Source organism: Erigeron canadensis, chromosome 1, assembly GCF_010389155.1.
Source record: "Erigeron canadensis isolate Cc75 chromosome 1, C_canadensis_v1, whole genome shotgun sequence".
In the NCBI taxonomy this organism is placed as follows: domain Eukaryota; kingdom Viridiplantae; phylum Streptophyta; class Magnoliopsida; order Asterales; family Asteraceae; genus Erigeron; species Erigeron canadensis.
In genome coordinates this window covers 41,146,394-41,174,222 of record NC_057761.1, presented here as the reverse complement: position 1 = coordinate 41,174,222, position 27,829 = coordinate 41,146,394, and the positions used below count along the sequence as shown (strand labels likewise).

The following is a 27,829-nucleotide window of genomic DNA, read 5'->3' as shown; positions in this document are numbered from 1 at the left end:
TGATTGATAGAAATTTTATCAATTACTAAATAACACAAATAAAAAAGTTTATGATCAAAAGTAAAAAAGAAAAGTTAAATAAGTTGAAATTGGACAAAAAGTATCATTACTTCGAATGGCAAGTACGGGGTCATCGGTCATCGATTATATAGATGAGAGCCAAACGTAACTACTTCAAAAGTCATGAAACCAAACTGTATATCAAAAATATATCTGGGCCCTAAGTTTGTCCAAATATTGTGGGCTTAATTCGGCTACAGATTTTCATTTAACGGGCTTAACAAAAACCCTCGTCATCAAAAACCTCGCAATCACTTCTTTGTCGTGCTCTCAAGTCTCAACAGCTCCTGTCAGCTTTATACAAATTTGTGATTTAGGGCAAGTGTGGCTGGCAATTTAAAAGAAAGGATTTCAGGTGAATATTTATGGCTTTTGTTCTTTTTTCTTTTTTTTTACTGCCACTGTTAGAAATTAATTTAATTAATTTAATTCCCTAAAATAAAAAAAGCACACAAAGTTAGCCTCCCTTTTCTCATTTTTATAGCCTGAAACGTCGTTTGCGCATCTTCTTCGACTCTCAAGATCATCTTCTTCCATTCTGCTCAGCTTCTTTGAATTACATCGTAATAACCCACGCTTGCAGTTGGCTTTCTCTGGAACTACAGTTGGCTTTCAGCTATTAAATTAAGTTATATATACTGGTATACCCCTTTTCTATTCATAACAACATTCATGAACTTGTGTTTTTATTTTTTATTTTTATATTTATAATAACATGTTTGATGCACAAATTAGGATAGAACATGAAAAATATGAGGATTTAAGTCATATCAACTTCTTGCTGTATTCAAAATAGTGCGCAACTAAGCATGTTACAAATGGAAGTATATCCAAATAGGGGCAGACGTTGTTTTTGCTCTTCATACGGATGATATTTATTTTCTGTTAATTTAAGCTTAGTTTAGGGTTTAGGGTTTAGGGTTTGATATGGTCTGATTTATTCCCTTGCCATCTTGAATCTTAGAAGTTCGCTCGATTGATGTAGGATTGTAGGATACAGCGAAATAGGGCAGCTGGTCATGTTCGGACCATGAATTTTTTGTACGGACACGACAATTTTCAAGTCCTGTGGTGTAACTACGAACATTTGCTTTTGAATTTGTAAACATACGAAAACCGGTGTCTTAGACACCGGTCTTAAGCTTTTTGGATCAAATCCGGTGACTCCAACACCGATCTTGGCTAAAGCCGGTGTCTCAGCGTGTATGTGGCATCGCAAAAAAAAAAGCCGGTGTCTAAGTAAGATTGGAAGACCGGTGTCTAAGACACCGGATTTGTATGGAAAAGTGACACGTAACATAAAACCGGTGTCTTAGACACCAACTTTGGCCCTCAAAACACAAGACCGGTGTGTAAGACACTGGTTTTCGTATATTTACAAATTCAAAATCATTTGTTCGTAGTTACACCATACGCCTTGAAAACTGTCGTGTCCGTACAAAAAAGCAATCTGATGTGCTTTACTTAGGCAATGATGTTAGCTGGTTAACGCCCTTTAAGGATGACTCGGTCAACAATATAATTCTTGTTTGCAAATTGCAGCTAGTTATATAACACTAATAATATAATTTTTTATTGTACAGTGTGTACCATTGTTCATATTAGAAATATCTATGTATCAAAAGTCAATTATTAGAATTGAGTCAACCAGGAGATCAGTGTTTCAAATAGACGCCTTATGTTTTGTTAAATAGTTACTGAACTGGATACCTCTTTAGTGATACACTATCTTGTAATCAAGTCACTATAAAATGTACTAGTCGTGCTCACTCGCAAGGGTCATTAAGGAATTTCAAGTGTACATTCAATCGACCTTTCATATGAGGTTACACGAGATCCCAAAGGCTCGCTTCCAGTGATCCTCATTTTCTTTTCAAATATCTCTGTGGTTGTGCTTTTTTGTATACTGATATCATGTCGAAAACTTACCTCTATACCCATCAAATCTTGTCTGTGATATACATGAATCATATGGGAGTTAAAGTGATATGGTTACGCTTGTTTTCTTTAGCTAAAACTGTATAAGGTTATGTGCTGATTTAGTTATAGTTAAAAGGAGTAAGTAATTTCCAGTACTCTGCATAGTTGTCAAAAGCGACGGCGAACTCAAAGCGCAAAGACCCTCAATGGGGCGAAGGCGAGAGGCACAAAAAAAGCGCACGCCCGAAAAAAAAAGCGCACTAAAGTAAAAACCAAACCAAATGCCATTCAAATTAGCAAATTCCATCTAAATAACACATAATGCTTTAAGCCAAAAAAGTTCAAGACAAATTGTTAAACACAGAAAGTTCAAAACCATTGACAAAACTTAATTAGAACCACGGACTATGCTATGCCATCATCGTCAAATGTGTCGAGCTCTTCTTCCTCAGAATCATCAATTAAGCTTACATAAGATACAAGTCTTAATGATGAAGGTCTTGATGATGGTACATTACAAGACCTTGTTATTCTAGAGGACTCTCCTGCCCCACTGGCCCACTCGCCTCTCCAACCATGGTCCAAGTTATATCTTCATCGCTGTGAACACGATCCTCGTCCATTATCCCCGTTAGCCACTCATTGCTATCATCAATGACATCTAGTGATATTTTATCAAAGTCATCAGGGTTGTCACGACAATTCTTAAGTGTAGTGTTGTACTTGACATACACTAAATCGTGCAACTTCTGGTGTTCAAGTCTGTTCCTTTTCTTGGAATGGATCTGATCAGAATTATAAAGTATTGTCAACTAACTATTAAACACATATAACGAGTCACTAAAAACTGATAGTCACATCAGAATTATAAAGTATTGTAAAGCTGTTCATATTAAACTCGACAGAAACTTACGTGCTCGAAGGTACTCCAATTTCTTTTACATCCTGATGCACTGCATGTTAAGCTCAACACTTTAATTGCAAAGTCTTGTAAATTTGGTGTACCTTTCCCAAAGAGCTTCCACCACGCAGCTGTACAAATCATAATACAGACTAGTAATCTAGTATTCTAGTGTCACATTAAATTAAAGAAACAATACAAATAAGTAGCCTTAACTGTTTGTACTTTCATGTGTTGCCTTTTTGCAACTTCTAATCCAAAGAAAGCTGCTTGGTTAACCCACTGAAGCAGCTCTATCGTTATTGCATCTTGTGTGTCTTTTTCTGGGACCAGCCGCCTGATGCATTCATGTAAACCGGCTGCCACTTCTTTGTCATCCTCAATTTCCTTGTTGTAACAGTAGAACTGCAGGTTTAAGTAATAACCCACTGCATATAACGGATGGTGAAGCTGAGAGTTCCACCGCTTGTCTATTATGTCCGAGATAATCTCATACTCGTCTTGCTGTTGGTTTAAAGCAGCTTTAATTGCAAGCTTAGCCCTTTCCATGGCTACATATATGTAACCCATTGCGGGTTTCTTCTCATTATCAACTAGGCGAAGCACTTTCACAATTGGACTCATCACTTTTATACTAAAAGTGATATTGTTCCAGAAAGTAGGGGTGAAAACAATATCATTAGCTCGTTTCCCCTTTATTTCTTTAGACAGATTACTTTTGTCATTAGGAAATGCCCACTTGTTGTACTTCCACCCAGGGTCTTTGGATTTAGGACGTTGAGAAACATTACCACCTTGATTCATTGACTCTAACAGATGATAAGAAAGAAAGTTTCAGTTGAAAAAATCTTTTGAGTAAGAAAAAAGAAAAAAAAAAATTTAAGAAAAAAATAAGAAAACTTGCCTGAAGTTGAAGGGAGAATATGTTGACGAAGGTTGATTTGATGTTGATATATTCTGATTGATGATTTGATGTTGATATTTGGAACAATATATAAACGTGATTTACTATCTGACATGCTATTAATACGCTTCTTGGATAACCAAAGGGTTTTATGGAAAATAGGAGTCTTCCGCCTAAATTGTTGGTGGGCCTGGGCCTAGGTTTTCAGGCAGGAAACTGCCTCGCCATCGCCTCGCGCCTAGGCGGCTTGGGCGCACGCCTTTAACAACAATGGTACTCTGACATCTTGCTTGCTTCGGTAGATTCTTGTATCCATCAAATATGCACAATCTTACGTATTTGTTTGGAAATCTAGGACATTATGTTGTGTAAATACATTGGCTGTTCTCTAGCTCTCTTTGGCACTAATTCTGCTCAATACTTCAATGGCTGGCTGCTAGCCTTGGAATCAACTCAACTTATTCATTCTATCTGACCTAATGCTTTTACTGCTTATGATTCGGTCTTCCTACCATACTACTATTTTCTGCGTAACTAAATTTCATTAGAAGTGGCAAGGTAGTTGGATTGGATTGTATGTCTAGATGGGTTTGGGTAGATTGGTAGAAACAGACAATTTTTAGTACTAGGCCAATTTGATAGGTTGATCTACAAAATTGTTTTGCCCACTTTTAATATTTAGTTTAAATAGTTGATGTGTTATGATATCAAACAATATTACTACAAATTTTGTGCCCTGTCAATGCAAAGCTTAAATTTTTTTTGGCAATAGCTTAAAGCAGCAACAAACTTGTAGAACCCTCAATCTTCATACTGAACTATATCTAGGTTAAGACAAACTGTAATATGTAAGTTCAGAAATCCTAGATTTCACAGCTGTAAATACTGCAGTCTGCAGTCTCTAGCAAGGTTACGGAAGTCGCTAATCGCTCCCAGGTCGGTCGACAAGCGAGTTGGGAGTACGTAGGTGTATGCGGTGAGTACTCGGGGGTCAAAGTGGCCAAGTCGGGGAGTACTCGGAATAATCGTTCGACTCGACACCCTACCTTGTAGAGAGTACTCGGGGAGTACTCGACTCTACACAGTGAGTTTTACAACAGTGGTCTTTAGTATATCCCATGCTATATTAGTGCTGCCATTTCTATGACAATCGAACACATTCGCTTCACAAGCTTAGTGTCTTGTGTCTGCAAATGTTTTAGTTTTATATTATATAAATCTTTAGTACATGGGGATACCATAGTATCAACTTTGAAACAAGCGAACTGAAGGGTAGTCTGAAGCTTTTCAAGATTTACAGGAATCCCTAATCCAACACAACACAATATTTTTGTTTAGATTAGATGTCTCTATGTGGATATATTATTAAAAAAATGTAATACAAGAGTAAATGAGAATGTAATAATGAATGGATAAATGAGTTAAACTGGACTTGTATGTATATCAGTTAAAAGGAGTATATATATTTTTTTACAAAAAAATTTGGTTCTCAAAATAATGGTCCCCTAGTAATTTGGCATTAAAATGAATTGAATAAGTTTCAAGTGAGATAGTTTAATTTGTTAGATCACTTGCAATGTATTGAAACTTGAAAGTTTATAAATTGTAAGTTGGTAATTGACACAAATGGGCCAGAATTCGCATGTTGGATTACTTAACCCGAAAATGCTCTGAATATTTATAAAAGTACGTTAGGAAGCTGTTAAATTTAATTGTAAATAAGGAAAGATATCTGAAATAAGCTTGAATTGGTTTATGAGGTAATGAAAGTAACGGATTTTTTTTTAAGGATACACGAGCACATAAAGAATTTATAAAGGTAGCTATTAGCCTATTATAAACTATAGCATGGATCATGAGGTCATGACTCTGTTTTAGTGGGGGAGAGTTGTAACACCCGTGCCTAAAAAGTTAAATAAAGTTGTTATATATATTAAATTAAGTTTAGTGAAATTCAAATTTTGTAAATAAGTCTATAATTTTTATTGGAAATATTTAACAGATTATGGTCATAAAAATTTGATAATGGACGTGGAAAAGGAAAAAACTCTATTGTAAATATCATCATTCGCGCCCCTAGCCTAAACTTTTCATTAAAGTTTTTATCTTTATCTTTATCTTGTTGTTTTCTCTACTTTATAACTATTAGTGTCTCCCGAATTACAAGAACCTAATTATAAAGGAAACTTATCTATAATAAGAACTAATAATAAGAATAAGTGCCTAAATTTAATAAATAAAACAATTAAGTGTGGCTTGGTGGAACAGTTCGATTTCAGAAACAAGAAGGAGAAATGGAGTTGGACACTTTAGGGGTGTAAACGAGACGATACAGTTCGCGAGCTACCCAAATTCGACTCGCAAATTATTCGAAATCGACTCGGTCTTAGTCGAGTCGAGCTTGAGCTCGAGCTACTCGAGTAGACTTTCGAGTCGAGCTCGAGCCTTAAAATAGTCTACTCGAAAAGCTCGCGAGCTTAATTGAGCTTGTACTTATTTACAATATTACCCTTGAATATTATTTATTTTTCATAATTTATATTCTACCGAGTTGAGCTTAATCGAGTCGAGCATGCAATTGTCGAGCTTATGACACTAAATTTAAAACTTATTTTTAATTCTTAATCGAGCCGAGTCGAGCTCGAAGGTATCGATTCGTAAACCGAGCTCGAGCCCGAGCTTGAAAATAAAGGCTCGGTTGAGCTCGAGTTGAGTTCGAGCTTCGAGTTTCACAATCGAGTCGAGCTCGACCTTGGCACTGTGCCGGCTCGACTCGACTCGATTACACCCCTAGTGACACTTATAAGGATTCTGAAAACATTATTTTAAGCAATTATGAAGGTTCTTGAAATACTAATAATAATTTTAGATTTACTCTTGAAATAAAGACTTGGAAGCAAACTGTGTCCGTGACCCATGTCCCATACAAAAGAGAAGAGAAGTTCAGGAGCCATATGTAAAATCCTATGTTACTTATATCCAATCAAGAGGTAAAGTTGTAATTGAAATGTATATATGTTAGAGTTCTCGTTTTAAATTGGGGATTCCTATTAGTATCGTTAATGAATTAGAACCCTAGATTTATTAGTATGAGAATTATGGTGGTGATATTATTGACACCATCATAGAATGAATTCCTTTATTAGCTATAACTTTTTGAGAATTTATAGTGGTGTTTGGCAAATAAAATATTGTGATTATGGTACGTTGATCTTATTGTCTTGATAGAGTCAATGAAAGCAATGAGAATGGTAATGTGAAAATGATTTGATGTTGTCATAATTTTTGGAAAAAGATAATGAGATGAGCCAAACACCATAGTTGAGTATAAGGATAGTATAATAGTCTAACGAAAATAGTGATAATAAATTTGATAGGTATATATAATTGTATATACGGAAAACTTGTTAGTGTGGATAAGTTGGCTTGTGGCTAAGGTAAGAATGTTTATATACATGTAAAGTACCATGGGGGTTAACACCAATTCATGTTAATCTTATGTTGTTTGATGATATCACCATGGCTCTTGGGTGACGACCAAGAGTTTATGGCATTGATATGAATCCATATGCCATCAGGACAAGAAATATTAATCAAGTGGATAACCACAGAACAGTCAAAAGAGTCGCTGTTAACAAGGGTAGCTTCTAACATAGGCACATTAATTGTTGAAAAACCAATCAACAAATTCACCCAAAACTTGAAATAAAATATGATATATGGGTAAACAATATACAAATCGTTTGTGTACCAACCCTTCTAACATACAAATTGTTTATGATGGTGAAAGAAAAAGATGGCTGGATTTGATAAATCATAACCTAATGAAGATGGATTACGTATAAAACATCAAACATCGATAGAATGAGAGGGAGGGAAAGCTATAGAGAGAAATAACAACTCCAGACGGTTTACAAAAACTTGTACTATTATTTGTCAAAAATAAGTTATAGACACCAAGGTGGATAGTTACAACTGCCATATGGTTATAGGGATTTAAATTCAAATTCAATATTCAAACTTCAAAAGAGGGAAGAACATACTAAGTGGCCTACATGATTATAACCGTCATTATAACTTAACCGTATGAGGAAATCTGATATATACATGCCATATAGGATCTTTAGTTGTAATAATCATTCCTAAAGCATGCCACATCGGATAGTTTTAGAAAAACCTAAGTAGACATTTATATAGTGTATATAGATAGATAGATATAGATATAGATAAAATGGTAGTCAGTATGTTTGGAAAAGTTGGTTATAAGTCAAAAGAAATTATTTGAATTATCGAGAAAAAAGAAGATATATAAAAAAAATAATTATGTTTAATCTTACCATTGATTTAACTTGACTGTGACTAGCAACTTGAGGAATCCCCTCCCTCGAAGAAATACACAAACCGCCAGAATCCTCTCGCCAGGCATTATCGATTTGAATCGTTTCTTTTGTTTTTTTTTTTATCTCAAAAAACCCCCTAAAAAACCCTTCCCTCTTTATTTCGATCTACAAACCCCCGGAAAAGTGATATAAAATCGTCGGAAAAGAGACCCCACTCGTTGGATCTACAAACCGCTTCCATCTCCCTTCCATTTCTCTCATTCCATTTCCGTTCTTTCGACCACCTCCTTTTTTGTAAGTTTTTTTTTTTAATTAAATTATTTTGTTGTGTTTTTTTTTTTTTTTCCTTTAAAAGTCGCTGTTAATCAAGTGGATAACCGTGTATGTGATTTGCTTGGAAAACGATTTGTCAACAGAATAATAGGTCAGATGAATCATAGGCATTATGCTAACATAGGCACCAGCAACCTTTTTAACTGACTGGCTTGATTTTTTGCGTAGTTTGGGGGGACTCATTGTTTCTTTCCTCGAGTCTGCTGCAACTTTAGCTCTCTTCACATTTTCTTTGGATTCTAAAAGCTCTTGACAATGTGCAAGACACTTGGCATGGTACACAGCAGCCAAGTCTTTAATCAACGCTTTCCGTTCGATAATACCAATCGTGCGGCTTGGATCAAAACGCCGAGGGTGGTTGTTTGGAGGGATAAGACTAGTAGTAGTAGCAGTAGTAGCCGATATAGATCGGCCAGCGATTTGTTTCTTTAGCGAATTTGACTATCATTTATGCCCTTCATTCGCCTTCTAACCCAGTTTCTTTTTTTTTTGTTGGGTTATTAATTTGTATAGACATACAAGTTTGGTCCATTCAAATTTTTAACTTTTTTTTCAAATTCTTTGTTAGCTCCAAACAAAAAATTAGGCCTCATTCTTTCAAGTCCATTTTCTTTCTCTTCATTTCCATTTTCTATTACCATTCCATTTTCTACATTTCTGAATTCTCTTCTACCAAACACCCCCTTAAGGGTTTGTGCATGACTTGTGTTATTATAGATCTATAGATGCATGAACTCTTTTTTTGTTTCTGAACTTTATATTTATAGATTTTACGACAATTTATTAATGTTATGTATTCATTTTTTATTTTATTTTGAAGATAAAAAAACATGTTAGATGAACATCTAAATTTTAAGATATTGTTGCACTTGTTGAGTCAAGATACGTTGTTAGTTATTACATACTTGATACTGTTATATTGTAAATACTTGTATTTATACAGCCTTGCTCGTGTATACAGTATAACCTATTGTGTTAAAAATTTGCAGTTTATCATAATCTGTGAAGTTGTTTAGGTTGCCTGTACAATCATAATGCCACGAAAGCCAACAAGAAGAAGCCATTTACAGAAGCCCCAGCCTGCCTTTTCTCGTTTGGGTCGTTCTATGGCCTTCGTTACCTCTTCTCGCAAGGTCAAACATCTGAATGAATCACCGGAATCCAAAAAGGTTATTCCTAGTACAGGTAAGCATGTTGAATGTGGTAATTTTTGCAATGATATTTTGATTACTATAATCAGCTTCTTGTTTATAGGTAGCAGAAAGGATAAACATCATGCTACAGACGCAACAAGCGAAGAGTCACAATCTTCTTCTGAAGACGAGGATTCTTCATCAGAAAATGATTTTGATGTAATACTTTTAGTCTCCATGTTAAGTTCAAATGATTAACTGTATGTTTATTTAGTGGTTATATTAAATTCATTTTGTTTTGAGTTTTGAAGGGAGTTGTTCAAGCAGATTTTGCCTTCTTTGACCCAAAGCCCGATGATTTCCATGGAGTAAAAGTCCTGTTGCAGCCCTACCTTGATAATAAAGAATGGGATCTGAGCAGCTTTGTAGACTTAATATTGCAACAAACAACTGTGGGAACCGTTATTAAGATAGAAGGAGATGAAGATAATGGTGTTTATGGCTTTGTTTCTGCTCTTAACCTGCAAAGATATAAGGTAAACAGGCATGTGCAGCATCTAACTTTTGGCTGTTTTTTATTAGAGGTGGCAAGACGGGCATGTCGACTGGGTTGGGTCACGACTCAATATGATCGTCTAGGAGGCCTTGCGAACACTATCTTTTTTGTCATTTGTCTAAAGAATAATATAAATAATTAGTGCATAGTTATGATTACAACATATAATTCTAATACTGCTAAGTTTGCGAATAAACTATGTATAACTTTGTAAACACTAAAATAGACTTTGGGGGACCTTTTACCTGTTCTTTTTTTAGTTAGTTTTTTCTTTGACTCATTTTACCCATTTGAGATAAAATACAACCCAAATCAACCCATTTACAAGTAAGTTGGTCAACTTTGCCTCTTCTAGTCTTTTATTTTCATACCTGCATATATAACTATATAACTGATGGTTCTTGTCTTACTGTTTAGGATTGTAAATGTATGATGGAAGTGAAGGAGTTTCTGTTAGAAAGGTGCCAAGATAAAGATCTAAAAGATAAGTTAGAGTCATATTTAGGAGAGCAAGCGGCAGATGTGGGTCTCTTGATCTCGCAACGGGTCGTAAATACACCACCTCAGCTTTTGCCACCAATGTATGATGGTCTTTTTGATGAAATTTCCTGGGCTACAGAAGATGAGGTTAGATATTATCTTGGGTGTATGGATGTGCATTGTAAATATTATGTTATATTGAATAATGAATAGTCAGAATCAGATAATCAATTATAACATGTGCTGTAGAATAACTCATGTATTATTATTTGTTTTTGAAAGCCCACAGAAGAACTTAGGAAGTCGTTCTGCTTCAAATATTATCTAATGGTCAGCAAAATCTATAAGGTAGAGTGTGCTCTTTCTCTGGTTTTAACTAACATATTTTTCGGTTCACATAACCCATTTTCTTTTCTATATCATGTGGACATGTAGCGTAAGAATGGAGACCACAAAAAGAAGGGTAGTAGCTCAAGTGAAGAAGCAATCATTTACATCAAGCCAGAGGACGAAATATTTCACAATGTACTACTCTATCTCTATGAATTTTAAACGGCACAATTGTATATCCTGAATTCTGATGTTTTTAAATTATCAGCTCTGTGCCTGGTCTTTCAGCTTTCCTTTGCGCAGCCACCAGGTTACCACCAATGAGGTAAGTCCGATTTTGGTTCAGCATATTTTACTGTAGGATATACGTCCAGACTAAAGTTGCTTTCATCATTTATCTTCATTTTTGTGTACTTCACATTTATGACATGTAGAGATAGCAATCTCGATATGTTTACCCATAAATGATTCAAGTAAGGTATAGATTAAAAGAAACAAGTTAAAGAGATCTACTGTTGCCCAAATTGTATTTATAATGTATAAAATCTGTAAACCATTTTATTCAAAATTCTAGATAATTATTGCATAGTAGTATAAAATTTGTAATCATATTTGAAGTTTAAAAAGAAGTTCTCCGGGTATAAACTATAAAGTCTATAGGGTACACTCCATCTGCACCAATTTGTACTCGTTTGGACCTCACTCCGTTTTGATCCAGTTATCTAATCCCCACCCATTTTGCCTTCTCTAGTGACATGGATAATTTTTGTTGTTACATTAGTTGTGAGGGTAGGAAGATTGCTTTTCTTGATTGTTTGCGATAATTGGGTATTGGTATTTGTTTTTGTCTTCAGAATAGTTTGTTTCACAATTCCCACATGTTATGACCAATTATCCATGTAAATTCTAGATTGTCGCAGGATCTGTTTAATATTATCTATATCTTTTGGTATGGACTGGTCTTCAGGGGTTGTGTTTAAATCCCAAATGAATCAAATTAATAGTACTCAATTAGCTGAAGAAGGCGGGTTAAAATGCAAAGTCTCTTCTCTTGAATGCATTTAAATATAGAACCTCCTGAATTATTGTTTTTTAAACTTTTTTTTCCCTTTTTGATAAATCATTGGCCATTACATTAATTATTGAAAAATTGATAGAACATTTCGTTCAACCTACCTGACCCGACCAGGGCTCCAAACGGTCATGTTCACTAGAACTCATTTTGCCATGTTCTATATTGCCCTCTCATGTACTGCATGCATTTATCATATCATCTTGATGACATAATATATTCGTTGCAGCTGAAAGAGTACCGTTCAATGGGTTTAGTCATGGCTGTTGATTCAACCAGTGTTCAAAATTTTCGACAACAGTTGCATTCATTAATAGAAGGTTCGTATAACCTTTTCATATTTCTGTTATTGATTTTATACCTTGAGGCCTCTGACATACTTTCATTTTTTATGATGTTTTCACAGATTAGCCTCAACTGGTCCCTTCTAGTTTTGAAACGCCAAATGCCACAGGAATCTGTTAATGATATTGCCCAGTTATATGATCATTAGAGCATATATATAAAAGGCGACATGCCGAAATTTTGGTTCCCTCATCTCTTTGTTTAAGCCTCGGTGAACACTTGTCATTTTGACATTGGATTAGAGGTAGATATTGTACATTGCCCGTTAAGAAGAAGTCGTCTTCATTATTATTTAGAGATGAATTGGCTATCTTTTGCAAAACACAGACAAGCCTTTGTTATGAAACAGGGATGAACTCTTGATATACCTTGGATTAGAGGTACCAAATGGGGAGGGCATGTGGGCATGGTAAGATGTCATAACGTTGATTTTTTTTTTTTTTACTGTTCTCCTTGAGTTGACCTGAAACACCATTAGTTTTATTAGTTTTTTTCGGTTTTTAAAAAATGATTATGAAAGTTATATTAGTACAATAATAGTATAATATTGAAAGTTAAGTATGCATTTAGAACAATTAGGGTAATTTTCGACTTGATTGACATGTTTACTTGTTAGGGAATTGTTTGATTTTACTTGGTTGACCTTGGGAATAAAACATCATTCAAGTTGGCAAAATTATATGGGTCTAAGCTTACATAACCACCTTCTATCCCAAATCTTAATTCAGATTTAGCTTCTTAGCTCCCTATCTCAGAGGCTTTCCTAAATGTTTCAGAGCAAAAGAAACCAGGCTTTTAGTACAACATAACACATCATGCCATCTCGTACTTAAAAAGTAGCTTCATTTATTCAGGGTTAGACATTAGACGCAAGATTCATGGTGTGATATTTTTTCACCTTACTGATTCTTTCTGTGCCTTGCACATAGCCTATTACCAGGAGTGGATTAGATTTTTGTATTTCATAATTCCATCTTGAACCAAAAAACCTCCGAGCAAAGCCCCCCTAGTAGTCTTTTATCTACCATTCTTGTCCATAACCCATTGTTAGTTTCTAACATTATCGATTGATCTTATGCGGTTGTTAGTTTGTCCATTGGGATGGTTTCATTAAACTTGAAGAATATCGTTCGTATTGAATGATAGCTGTGGATCATATCAAGAAACAAAATGCATTTGAAGAGCACATGCATGTTGTCATATGAGGGTTGGTTTGGTCAGAGTGTCCTTTTAAAGTCTATGGCATAACATTATGAATAATTTTTATCACATCAAATATGGAGTGGAGGGCCTGGGTGGTCAGGTCTGGGTTGGATGGTTAGCGCCCATATGGTCTATGGTCCATTGAGGTTGATTTTAGAGGGTGAGTGGGTTGGGGACCATGTGTTATTTTCTGTTCTTTCAAGATTCTGCCATATAATCTTTGCTTCAATAATTGATGGGAAAGTTCACTAGAATGCAGTTACATATGGGGAACATATGCATAAAGCAGACAACTAATAAAGATATCATTGTCGAAAATTTGATCCACTAAGAAGACATTTAATTAAGGACGTCAGTGGTAAAAAGAGAAGTTCATCTATATAGTAATATATGTCAAATATGCAAGTTAATCCAATTTCAAATACTAAGGTTTGAATGGAATAACTTGCAGTGGGAAGTATGATGACTGGTTTCAGTCATAAATGGGTCGTTGGCTTACTAGTTGATGTGTGAAAATGATAAAAATAAGACGTGTCAAAATGCTCGAGTTGGACATCTTGGTCGTGGCGTTCCACGAATGTCTACAATACTTGTCTCCTTCTGGTGTTTGTTCAGTTTCCGATTAGATAAAGTCATACCATTCAAGAGCAATTTACTTTAATTTGGCTGTTAATGTGTAATATTTCAAATAACAAAAGTTAGCATAAAACTAAATATCGTTAGCTAAACTTGTAAATTTCAATTTTGGAATTTTGGTTTGTCTTGTATACATATGAATATGATAAAGATATGTGATTTAGACACCAAGTGTTTTTTTTTGTGTGTGTGTATGGAGATATCTCCATGTCAAGCGTATGGTATAGATCTCTTCCGTCTTTATAATATAGTGTTGTAGAAGACTGATATGAGTCACAATAGATATTTTTTGATCACAACTAACAAAAACCTATTGATAATCCAACCATTATTTGATATGGTTAGTCGAATAAAAACGTAAAAAGCAAAAAGAAGAGAGATTGAAATAAGTGGAAATTGGAGTTGATGTGTATGAAAGTTTGCTTTCAATGATTTATGTTTTTTTTCTTTTTAAGGTGAAACCCTTGAAAAGCATAACCCAATCTCTTTATTGCATGATTATTCCATTCAGATCGAAAGCCACTAAGTGTTCTGTCCAATCGAAAACAAGTAATGTCTTTTATCCAATGATGTCCAATACATTATCTCGATGAATAACGATAAATTGATCAAAATTTTAAATTTAAATATAAAATATACGTACTTCATTGAGCAATAAAATTTACACTTCTTCGTAAAAAATAATATTGAAGAACCGATCAACCCGGATTGGTCGGCATCTTATTTAATTATCTTTCTTAGAATATACTTTGTAAAATTATACTAACATCTTTTGAATTTAATTTCATTAAGAATCATTAGTGACTAATTACATATGTTAAATCAACACTAATATTCACAAAACTGTCGTACTCATGATCGGCATAATGATTCTTCAAGTCTAGTATATTAAATCAAATCATTGGATACCTTGAGATTAAGGAATTTATTAGTAATTGAACCCCTGATAAAATAATTTTTTTAACAAAAATGAATTAAATCTCATGGCTTTTTCCTATAATTGTGCAACTAAACCATTGGGGGATCGGATCGGAGCCATATGTCCTGGGTCATCTCCAAAGGAGTTCTGGATGTCATAATTTGAGATTTGTTGTTCGTTTAAAAATAGACATGTTTTGTGAAAGATTGAGATTCTTTATGTTTATTAAGAACTAGATTAAACCCCCACATTATGCGGGATAATTATGAACATAAAAAAAATACAATAACCGATAGTTATATTATTAGGTGCTTTGTTCATTTGATACCATAATTTCTCATGCATCTCAAGGGTTTAATCTCAGCCCTTGGATCATTTTCATTCATGGCTAGGATTAACACTTATCATCTATATTAAAATTTGGGCGGAGAGTATTATTGTAAATTTGCTAAATAAAATAAAATTCATCTTTTTCCCTTTCCTTTTTCCTGATGGACACACGCACACACAGGATCACATAGATACACACAAACACACACTCTTTCCCTCTCTCCTCTCCACAGACGACAACAACCACCACCACCACCGCTTCTGCCATCATTCTTGCGCTCCCTCTCTTTGTGGATCTCCATCTCAAACCACTAGCAACAACAACAAATGGATGATGATGTTTTAGATATCACTAAAGTGATATTTTGTATAGTTTGTGTTTTTTATATAAAAAATGGATAAACAAACCATTTTTTTATCCATGCTTTGTAGTTTTTTTCTATCATTTTTGTTTTTTCATATGATAAAAAGTTGTATCTTTGGTTGTTATTGATTAAAAAAATTTAAATTGAGATTTGCTCACAAAGTGTTTGATGAAATGTCTAAACTAAAGTGTATGTACTGAATCAAATTTGATTATATATATGTATTTACTGATTATACAGTCAATCATACTTGATTTTACATATATCTATTTTTGAATTTGTTTAATTTTATTAGTATTTAATTGACTTTGTTGTTTGGTACAATATTGCTTACAAAGTGTTTGATAAAATGTCTAAACCGAAGTTTTTTATATATAATTTAGAACAAAATCACATTTGATTGAGTATTGCATACAAGGTGTTTGATGAAATATCGAAACCAAAGTTTGATAATAAATTTGATCACTATATATTTGTGAAGTGTTAATAGTTAATTCAACTTTCCTAACTCTGAATGTAGTATTTGTTGTAAACAATGTATATAATAGAATGAATATATAGTCATTTAGTAAATAAGCTATTGAAAATCATTATTGATTTTACCTATACAGTGTGAAAATCATAAATGATTTTGTGTAGCACATTGAGAAAAAGCAAAATGAGTTCCATAAAAAGAAACCTATTCAAAATCAAAAATGATTTTATGCATACATTGGGGATAACTATACAAAATCATATATGATTTTGTGTAGCGCATTGAGTCAAAACAATAATGAGTTCCATAAAAAGAAACCCATTTAAAATCGTATATGATTTTAAACATAGAGTGTGAAATACCAATACAAAATCATATTTGATTTTATTCATACATTTAGACAAAACAAATGAGTTTGGTATCATTAAATATATTCAGAATCATATATGATTTTACGTATACATTATTAAGGAAATAAATGATTTTGTATAAGACAATGAGATAAAGTGAATGGCTTTCATACAAAGAAACCTATTGAAAATCAATACAAAATCATATATGATTTTGTGTATCACATTAAAAATCATATATGATTTTGTATGCTTCTGTACAAATAAACTTATTCAAAATCAAAATTGATTTTAAGCATACACTATGAAACATTTAATCAAAATCATATATGATTTTACGTATAAATTTGACAAGGCAAATGAGTTCTATACAAATAAACCGATTTAAAATCAATTTTGATTTTATGCATATAGTGTGAAAAACTTATACAAAATCATATATGATTTTACGCATATATTGTCAAGAAAATATACAAAATCATATATGATTTTGTGTAGCACATTGAGTCAAACCAAATGGCTTCCTTAAAAAGAAAATTATTCCAAATCATTTTTGATCTTACTCATACAGTCTGAAAACCTATTCAAAATTAACTATTCAAAATCAGAAATGATTTTATGCATACATCGGGGAAATTCTATACAAAATCATATCATATATGATTTTGTATAGCATATTGAGACAAAACAAAATGAGTTACATACCAAGAAACCCATTTAAAATAAAAAATAATTGTAAGCATACATTGTGAAGGCCCCCGTGATCATACCTCCCCCTCGGATTAGCTTTTAGACCCCAAGGGTTTAGAGTTTAGGGTTTGAAGTTGTAGCCGTTAGAACGGCTAACCCTACAACTTCAAACCCTAAACCCTTAAGTGTACCGTATACATCGGTCCCCCTCCTGTAGGCTTTAGCATTTTAGGGTTTAGATTTTGCAGGGTTTTACATTGTAACTTAGGGTTTATGGTTTGAAGTTGTAGGGTTAGCCATTAGGTTAACCCTACGACTTCAAACTCTAAACCCTTAAGCGTACCGTATACATCCGTTCCCCTCCTGTAGGCTTTAGCATTTTAAGGTTTAGATTTTGCAGGGTTTTTACATTGTAGCTTAGGGTTTAGGGTTTGAAGTTGGCTAACCCTACAACTTTAAACCTTTAAGCGTACCGTATACAACAGTCCCCCTCAAGTAAGCTTTAGCATTTTAGGGTTTAGCATTATAGGGTTTAGATTTTGTAGGGTTTTTATATTGTAGCTTAGGGTTTAGGGTTTGAAGTTGTAGGGTTAGCCCTATGACTTCAAACCCTAATCCCTTTAGCTGTATACATCCGTCCTCCTCCTGTAGGCTTTAGCATTTTAGGGTTTAGATTTTGCAGGGTTTTACATTGTAGCTTAGGGTTTAAAGTTGTAGGGTTAGCCAGCCATTAGACTAACCCTATGACTTCAAACCCTAAACCCTTAAGTGTACCGTATACAACCATCCCCCTCCTGTAGGCTTTAGCATTTTAGGGTTTAACATTTTAGGGTTTAGATTTTGCAGGGTTTTACATTGTAACGGCTAACCCTACGACTTCAAACCCTAAACCCTTAAGCGTACCTCAATACAAAATCACATTTCAAACCCTAAACTAAAGCACGGACCGCAGGCCCCGTAATCACACTTCCCCATCGGATTAGCTTTTAGCCTCAAGGGTTTAGCTTTTAGGGTTTTAGAATGCAACTTTTCTAAAATGTATGCATAAAATCATATATGATTTTGTATAGATTTTCCTCAATGTATGCGTAAATCATTTTTGATTTTGAATAGGTTTTCAGACTTTATGAGTAAAATCAAAAATGATTTTGAATGAATTTCGTTTTAAGGAAGCCATTTGGTTTGACTCAATGTGCTACACAAAATCATATATGATTTTGTATATTTTCTTGACAAATGTATGCGTAAAATCATATATGATTTTGTATAAGTTTTTCACACTGTATGCATAAAATCAAAATTGATTTTAAATAGGTTTATTTGTATAGAACTCATTTGCTTTGTCTCAAATTTATACGTAAAATCATATATGATTTTGAATAAATTTTTCATAGTGTATGCTTAAAATCAATTTTGTTTTTGAATAAGTTTATTTGTACGGAAACATATACAAAATCATATATGATTTTGAATATGTTTAATGATACCGAACTCACTTTTTATTGTTTAGATGTATGAATAAAATCATACATGATTTTTTTATATAGGGTTTTGACACTCTGTGGGTAAAATCATTTTTTATTTTGAAATGGTTTTCTTTGTATGGAACTCATTTGGTTTTGTCTCATTGTGTTATAAAAATCATATATGATTTTGTATAGGTTTTCCTCAATGTATGCGTAAAATCGTTTTTGATTTTGAATAGGTTTTTCACAATGTATGCGTAAAATCATTTTTGATTTTGAATAGTTCATTATATATATAGGATTTTCACACTGTAAGAGTAAAATCAAATATGATTCTAGGTATAATAACATAAGTAACTAAAACCTCAATACAAAATCAAATTTGATTGTACAAAACAAAGTTACAAAACACAAATCTATAGAATCTATTTATAAAATCAAATATGATTTTACACATACTCAAAGGACTAGACTCGATAAACCGAAAACGCAATTTTTTTTTTTACACCCCACTGCGCCGCAGTGGGTTGAGCACTCCCCACTGTGCCGCAATGGAAATCGACACTGAAAGAGAAAATGACCCACTGCGCCGCAGTGGGAGAAATAGAAATTCTTTACATGGGATACCACTGCGTCGCAGTGGGCAAAATCACCCCCACTGCGCCGCAGTGAGCCACCTGATCAGCAACCCTAAAACCATTACAACAACTTACAACCTTCACATTTCAAAATGAACTTCATAAAACACATTTCAAAGATTACTAATAACAATATAGACACATTTTAAACAAATTTACAACATCAACTAGTTTAAAAACCCATGAACACCATCAATGGGTCATTTACCCATTTTGACGCTATTTTCGTCCAAAATGCAACTTCACAATTTGCTAGAAACTTTACACCTGATCATTTAGACAATTTTAACAAAAGCATGACTCAAATCAAAATGTACCAAGAGCCATGAGGAGATGAATTTCTAAGCCTCTAAACCAAAAGTGTGTCATTCAACCAAGAATGACCTAATACCTTCAAATCTTGCTAAAACCAACTACAAGCTCTAATCAACTCTTTCTAATCAACAACACTAGTTCCTTCTTCCGGAACTACCTATAAAAGGGGAAACAACTAAAAAGATAAGCAAAGGCTTAGTGAATATACTTGCATACATTTACGAATACGAAGGAGGGCAAAATGCAAGGACTTTTACATGTAACCTATGACACCGTCATGCCACATTTACATGCTCACCTTGCACACTAACAACACATATATGGATCCATATAAGCTACACAACATGATCAATATCACTATCGGGATTCTTAGGCCCCGGAGGTTCTTAGGCCTCATCTCGTATCAACTATCGGGATTCTTAGGCCCCGGAGGTTCTTAGGCCTCATAATCACAATGCCCCACATGGGCTCATGCCACATCAATTACCACACATGGATTTACAAACTTCTAACATGAAATGGTCAAAACCACCATGGACAAAAGGCTTCAACATGATGTGGTCAATTGATCCAACATATACATAAAGGTATGCAAATATACTCACCTCCTCCGCAACTTGGAAAAAAATAAAGCTAAAACGATAATGCACAACAAGCTTCAACCTATGATCATATCATAAAAATGCATAAGCTTTCATTCACAACTTGACTAGCTCAACCTATCCATTCTCAATCACTAGCCTTTTCTAACCCCAAAACCCAACCCATTTGTCATTGAGTTACTTTCATCTTTAACAATAACATTAGGTAGTTCAACCTACTATTTTCATCCACATTTCAATAACTAGCAAAAACTCATCTTTTCTCATTAACTAAAATTTTCTCATGAACTTAACAATTTCATAATCAAACACATCACTTAACTCAATAACAACTAGGTTATCTAAGGAATTGGGGAAAATTAACTATAAATCATATTCTAACAAAATTCCCAAATTAGGTCACTCCATGAACCCTAATTTTAAAAGAAAGATGAAAACTAATTAAGGGGAAATCAATACCTCAACAACAACAAGCTAATTCAAGACTTAAAATTTGAAAATCCTTTTTCCCCTTTTTCTTGAAATTTTCGACCACCACCACTCTTCACCACAAACCCTAACTTTTAAATTCTTGAATGAAGACTATAGATGGTGATTATTATTATTGTGATTTCTATCTTTTACTTGGATGAATTAATCTTTGATTTTGAAAGAAAATGAGAAGGGATGCATGAAGGAGTTGGAAATTATCTTTGAAAGTGATAATGAAAGATTTGGGAATAAGAGAATTTGAGTGAGTGGAAAATGACTCGAAAGAAAAGGGAGGCCTGGCACTCTTTGGAGATGCCACGATCCACATCAGAATTTTATGGGTATTTTACCCATTATCCGCCAAAGTTCCAACTAAATTAACCCCATATCTAAAAATAAAATACTAGGAAATTAATTTAATGTCAAAACTATGAAAAGGGGTTAATTTCTTTTACCTTAAAATCTTTGGGGTGTTACACATACAGTTACAAAAACATAAATCTCTAAAATCTCTATACATAATCAAATATGATGATAAACATAAAAGTAAATAATAACTGATAACAAATCGAATTTGATGTTACTCATACATTTCCACAAAACAAATGGAGTTTATATCCACAAACCTATACACCAAAAAATTTAATTCAGCATCATAAAGTTGATTAAATCATATTATCAAACAATGATTTAGACATTTCATCAAACACCTTATGCAATACTCAATCAAATATGATTTGATATTAAATCATATATATGAAACTTTGGTTTATACATTTTATCAAACACTTTGTAGGCAATATTGTACCAAACAACAAAATTAATCAAATAGTTGATAAAATTAATTTTAAGCAAACAAATGAGTTCCATACAAAGAAACCCATTTAAAATCAAAAATGATTTTAAGCAAACAGTGTGAAATACCCATACGAAATCATATTTGATTTTATTCATACATATAGACAAAAGAAATGAGTTCGGTATCAAATGTGTTTTCCTTGACCAGTCGTTCATGATTGACTTGTATAATCAAGTATGATTGACGATATAATTAGTAAATACATGTATAATCAAATATGATTTGATACATACATTTTAGTTTAGATATTTCATCAAACACCTTGTGGGCAAAACTCTTCTAAAAAATTATAAATAACGATAACCAAGGATACAACATCTTATCTTACCAAACAAAAAAAATCATGAAAAAAAACTATAAATTATGCGTAAAAATGAATTGCTTATCCATTTTGATTGAAAAAAAAAACGAATTGATGTCATTAATTTCATGCTACAAAAAGTGAATAAACCACCATATTATAATCAAATTGCCATATCTCGTTAATTTCATGCTACAAAAAGTGAATAAACCACCATACGCAATCTATACTACTCCAGATTAGCACCAACTTAAACAGTGCTTTAAACATTATCAAAATTGCCGACACTGCTACACACTGCCAATGAAAATCACATGTGATTGTTATTAATTATTATAGTTAAATTCGTAATTGATCTTCCTTTTCAACAAATTCTTTGTTGCTAGTAACGTCTTCTTAGCTAACAAAGCATCCTGGATCCATGGTTTCAAATTATCTGACGACGGTGCCGGAGTATTTTCTAGGCACTGTGATTCCGATTATTGATTATGAAGATCATGAAGATGACAATTTTGGTGCTTGCTCGGTAATTTCATGTGTTGGATGATGATAGATGCCGACGACGGAGTGATTCAATTAGGATTTTGGATCCCGGTTGTGTGTTGCGAGTTTGTGACAGATGAAAGTGTTTTATGAAAGTAGTGATGTTTTTATAACTGATGAAGTGACATAAATTCCCTTTCTCATGTAATATCTTGATTTAATCCTAGCCATGAAATATTATTGATCTAATGGTGCAGGTGGGTTCCTTGGATTTCACCAAAATATCAAGATGCGCCTGATCACAACTCACATTATTAGTCATAATTTATGATAATATGAAACTAATTGATACAAACAATAAATTTATAGTTTATGAATATATGATATACGTCAAATATTTAAGAGCATGACTAATGAAACATAAATATTTTATAAATCATAAAAATCTTTCTTATGATATATAACTATCAAATATAATATAATAAATATTTTTCAAAAAAATAAACATAATATATAAAACAATCTTATTTGATAAAAGATAATTATCATTGAATAATTAAAAACATAGTATAATGTATATATACATCTTTGTACTTATATAAAAAACAGAAAAAAAAAATATTAATGATTATGATTATGATTGATGATTCGGATTAAAATTGATGATAAAGATGATACATGACAACATATATATAGCAATTTAAATGGAAAAAATGACACCTCATTAAAAATTTAATGTGGTAAGAAATTTAAAATGTCACCTAAGAAAAATCATATCTTCTTTTAGTTATATAGAGAGATTAATTGTAATAGAGTTACTAATTAAAGATCGAGCTATCAAATATTTAAAAAAGTTTAATATATAATTGTAGTTGATATAAAAAGGATTTTTTGCTAAGTCCGTTACAACGTTTTAAAAGGATAAAAATTTTTAGATATATGTTACATGACTCAAAATAATACTTTTAAAATAAAAAAAAACAAAATAGATAAAATATAATTATAATTATATTAGAATTCAAGTAAGATATCCAAAATTAACTTAAACTAAAATTCTTTTGTTAAAAATAATAATAAACAGAACTTTGTGATAAAGAAATCCATATTAATAAGTCTAAATAGATATACATGCTTTAAATTTTTTTATTATTAATTAATTATGATTAAGAATAATTTAAATGGTATAAAATGCTTAAAATTAGAAAATTAACTGAAATATCACACATAATGAAAAATTCTACATGTCATTCTCTCATAATTGTCAACTAATCAAAAAACTATCCTCTGTTAGTTATATAGAGAGATGCGTCAAATATTTAAAAACATGACTAATGAAACATAAATAATTTATAAATCATAAAAGTCTTTCTTATGATATATAATTATTAAATATAATATAATAAATAATTTTCAAAAAAATATTAATGATGGGTTTAGTATCTGAGGATGTAAGTAACTTTTACATTTAATCTATTGTGTAAATGTAACTTTCATTTGGTTCATTGTATGTAATCAACCCGCCAAATTGAACGATTAATGTAAAAGTGTATACGTGACACACCATATGAGCTGCCACGTAGAAGTTTTTGATTGGTTAACCTTAAAGTTTTACATTAATCGTTTAAATTTAGCGGGTTAGTTGCTTACAATGAATCAAATGAAAGTTACATTCATACAATAGAAAAATGTAAATGTTACTTACACTTCTAGATACTTAACCCACTAATGATTAGCATCCTGGACCGTTTTGTGAATCATAGGGAATATAAGTCGGCAGTTTAGTGCATTGCTAATTTGTGGCCGATAGCATCAAATGAACTCAAACAATTCCAAATAATAAAAATGTATATATAATCCATATTAAAATGGTAAATCTCTATATATAATAAAACAAGATTGTTTTTTATAGGTATTATTAAAAATATTTTGATGTGGCAAATTCATATTTTACTTAAAAATTCTTTTTATTTAATTATGATGTCATATATATATTTAAATAAAATAGAAATAGTTCTTTACATGTTTAATTAAAATATCAATCATTTATTTAAAAAATAAAAAATCTCTCTTATATAATATTATTACAAATAAAATGTATTTTTTTTTATTTATAGTTGATTTATTAACTATATAATTATTGTTTTAATTAAATTATTAGATTTATATCAAGTTATAATGTTTTAAAAACATATATTACATAAAAGATTTTTATTTATTTTATATTTTAAAATTTTAATTAATATGTCCGGATTAAACCCGGGTTGATTAACTAATATCTAATTAAATAAATAAACAATCAATACGTGCATTTGTTAATTCTTTTCAAAAGTTTGACTTCAGCAAATTCTTCTTTGGCTTGTAAAACGTCAATAATCGATAAGTATGAGAATATTTGGTTGTGAGGTACTTAAGTTTAGATGTGGAATATTTACATATTATTTTTTTAATCCATAAAATTCATGGAGACCTAAACATTTATTCATTATTCAAGAAATATTAAAAATTTTGTATATAAAGGATTCCACATCTAAGCTTAGGTGCCGAACAGCCTTATATATTATATTCACTTTTCCATAATGGATAAATAAGTTTGTATTTAGGTAAACTTTAGGTATTGAGTAAAAAATTTGACGTGTTTGAAAATAATTTTAAAAATAGAGATAAAAATTTTCTCAAATTGTATTTCTTCTATTGGAATTTGATATATATATATATAAAACAAAATACGAGCCTAATTAAAATTACAAAAAACTTGTACACACGAGTTAATAAAGCCATACTTAATTATAAACATTAAAATTTTGTAGGTACTAAGATTTAACATGCTCTTAAAAGAAGGATAACATGGACTTGATTATGTAATAATTTGTTATCATCTCATATATGTTAAATGAAGTTGTTGCTTCTTGACGATGATGATCGAACTAATTAATTTTTGCATCTACATATGATACATGTCACCTTTGGCAATTCTAGGCATCGCTCTAGCTATATAGACTGAGATTTACAAGTTCAACATAGAAATGAAAAGGGTAAAAGATTGGAGGACATAAGATGTACTATCGATATATCTTGCTGATTATTTGTGCAATGGTCATAATAATGTATATTCTATAAATTGACCTCATTTCATCACACCCGATCACCTCTCATTATTCGGTATATGCAACATAACCAGCTAGCCACTGAAACTGATCACTGCTCTCAATCAAAATGGTGTAATCAAAACCAGATTATATATATATATATATATATAGGTACCAAAAAAAATAATACCTCTGTCCCATTTTAGTTGTCATGTTGACTAACTTTGACCGTAAATAATTTTGTTTGTACTATATAGTAAATATGAATGAAAATTACATTAAAAAGCCAGTTCATTCATATATTTTATATCAAGTGTTACATGATACAAACAAAGTTATTTACGGTCAAAGTTAGTCAATATAACAATTAAAATGGGACAGATATATAAGCTCATCTTGACACGTACGAAGAAGAATGTTAGAAAGATAGATCGAAATGAGATTTTTGGACAAATATAGATGTCTGGCCTTAACAAGAAAAATGATGGAAAAGGATATTAAAAGTAGCCAAGTAGGGTCTTATTCTTTAGACTTGGGTCCCTCTTGTGACACGTGTCAGGATCACACGGTGAGTCACGGTGAGAGTGTTGATTATGCGTCAGTCAGTTGGGGCCGTTGTGTTCTTTGAGTCTCGTCGTATGACAACTATTGTTTATAAGTAGACTTATGCCGCGTAATACAGCGACGGTAAGAGTAGTGATGGTGGAGATTGTAGTGACGGTGGAGATTGTAGTGACGTAGTGGGGGTGGCAGTGTGAACGGTAGCAGGGACAACGGTTGGGGCGACGGTGCTGTTAAATGTAAAAATAATTGATGTTAAAGGTGGTAGTGTATTTATTTTAAGTTTTGAGAGATCTATATTGTAAATTTTTTTCTTAAGGGTATTATAGGTATATTAGACGAAGATGTTTAAATTAGTGAATAAAGGAGAGGAGTAATTTTTATTTTTCGAAGGTAGAAAGTTTAAAGAAAAAAAATAAGTGATTTTGTTTTATTAGATAACGGGAAAGCTACCCGCACGTTGCGGCAGTGATGGAGGTGGCGTCGGTGGCTGTGATGTAATGGTGACGGGTGGTGGTGGCAGTGAGCGGCGCTGTTGGCGGCGGAGATTGGTGGTGGTGGTGGTAACGCCAGTGAGTAGTGGAGGTTATTGATGTGGCTATGATGTATGGTACATCATGCATTAAAATGTGTACATTGTTGAAACTTAGTATCAATATTGAAATTTTAAATTTAATGTTAAAAATAAAAGTAAATTTGTTTTATAATATAATATAGATAAGAGCATCTTTGTAATTTCAGAAAGTTTTTTTTTTCTAATTAAAATGTAAGAGCTGAGGGTGTAAGAGGTTTTTTAAAAAAGCTTTGTTCTTCAATGACAAAAAGTTTTTCAAAAGCTTGAAGGTTTTTTTTTTTTTCCTTTTAAAAGGTTTTTTAAATGATATAGATAGATATACATCCTCATATTAGTTTAAAAATCTCTTAGAAAAAAAAAAGTACAGGGTTAAAGACATATTGATTTTTGTGTGGTCAACTATTTTTTTTTTTTTAGCATATTTGTGTCATGTATATGTGATTATATAAATGGATGACGATGTGTTATGGGAATATTAAACTTTATTAAGTTAGATTAGAGACATAATGAGTTAAAGGTATTAGTCTAGTATGTCATAACAGTTTGCTGATGTGTTGTTTAACTGTGGAGTAATGATTGATCCTCTTAATTAAATAGCCTAAAAATCATATTAATTATGAGATGATAACATGTGGTAAAATCAGGAGCAAAATTAATAAAAATAATTAATGAATAACATATGTTATTTTTTTTTATAATATTAGAAAGATTTTTAGGCTAATCTTTAATATGTTTTGACATTTTCCTTAATTGTGATATGCTTGGATATTTGAAATTACCACTGTAGATAGCATTATATTGAAATTTTTATTCTAGCTAATTATTTAATATAATCCGTTATATTATATATATATATATATATTTATACTGTATAATTTTAAAAGATAGTATATTTTTTATTATATGTGATAGGTCCACGTGATTCATAAATAAACAAAGATAATTGTGAAAGAAGGAGAAAGTAAATACAACTTTATTCGATTTTTAAAAACTAAAAAAAAAACGTTTCAATAATTTAGAAACATATAAGCAAGTATAAAGATTAGAATTAGATAAAACAATAAAACAAGCAATTATAATGAAACTTCAGTACAAATTATAATTTTTCAGTGTAACTCTTTGTTAAAAATA

General features: G+C 32.1%; 2 protein-coding genes across 5 annotated transcripts; one reads left to right on the top strand and one right to left on the bottom strand.

The window, feature by feature from the left end:
* The first annotated feature begins 320 nt into the window (after positions 1 to 320).
* On the top strand, positions 321 to 12,741 carry LOC122579421 (protein BCCIP homolog). Of its 4 annotated transcripts, none has more exons than XM_043751621.1 (11): positions 321 to 415; positions 545 to 701; positions 9,475 to 9,643; positions 9,713 to 9,810; positions 9,903 to 10,127; positions 10,565 to 10,774; positions 10,910 to 10,975; positions 11,063 to 11,152; positions 11,226 to 11,282; positions 12,259 to 12,349; positions 12,436 to 12,741. In XM_043751621.1, the coding sequence occupies exons 3-11, from the start codon at positions 9,493 to 9,495 to the stop codon at positions 12,438 to 12,440; spliced, it is 993 nt and encodes a 330-aa protein (XP_043607556.1). In that variant the 5' UTR covers positions 321 to 415; positions 545 to 701; positions 9,475 to 9,492; the 3' UTR covers positions 12,441 to 12,741. The 4 variants fall into 4 exon arrangements, with proteins under 4 accessions (XP_043607556.1, XP_043607540.1, XP_043607548.1 ...); XM_043751605.1 differs by having other exon boundaries at positions 9,448 to 9,643; XM_043751613.1 differs by lacking the exons at positions 321 to 415; positions 545 to 701 and adding an exon at positions 8,165 to 8,419.
* LOC122592542 lies at positions 2,508 to 3,685 on the bottom strand. Its single transcript, XM_043764799.1, has 3 exons — positions 3,107 to 3,685; positions 2,986 to 3,012; positions 2,508 to 2,765 (listed from the first exon to the last, which is right to left on the bottom strand). Exons 1-3 carry the CDS (start codon positions 3,683 to 3,685, stop codon positions 2,508 to 2,510), a joined length of 864 nt encoding a protein of 287 aa, XP_043620734.1.
* Positions 12,742 to 27,829: the final 15,088 nt, after the last annotated feature.

Bases quoted from the DNA above. Each gene is read 5' to 3' on its own strand.
- LOC122592542 (XM_043764799.1), bottom strand. From the start codon at position 3,685: ATGAATCAAGGTGGTAATGTTTCTCAACGTCCTAAATCCAAAGACCCT. The intron at 3,013-3,106 runs GTACAAACAGTT...TGATTTGTACAG, and splicing joins CAAAAAGGCAACACATGAAA to CTGCGTGGTGGAAGCTCTTT. The intron at 2,766-2,985 runs GTACACCAAATT...AATTCTGATCAG, and splicing joins GTGGAAGCTCTTTGGGAAAG to ATCCATTCCAAGAAAAGGAA.
- LOC122579421 (XM_043751621.1), top strand. From the start codon at position 9,493: ATGCCACGAAAGCCAACAAGAAGAAGCCATTTACAGAAGCCCCAGCCT. The intron at 10,976-11,062 runs GTAGAGTGTGCT...GTGGACATGTAG, and splicing joins TGGTCAGCAAAATCTATAAG to CGTAAGAATGGAGACCACAA. The intron at 11,283-12,258 runs GTAAGTCCGATT...TATTCGTTGCAG, and splicing joins ACCAGGTTACCACCAATGAG to CTGAAAGAGTACCGTTCAAT.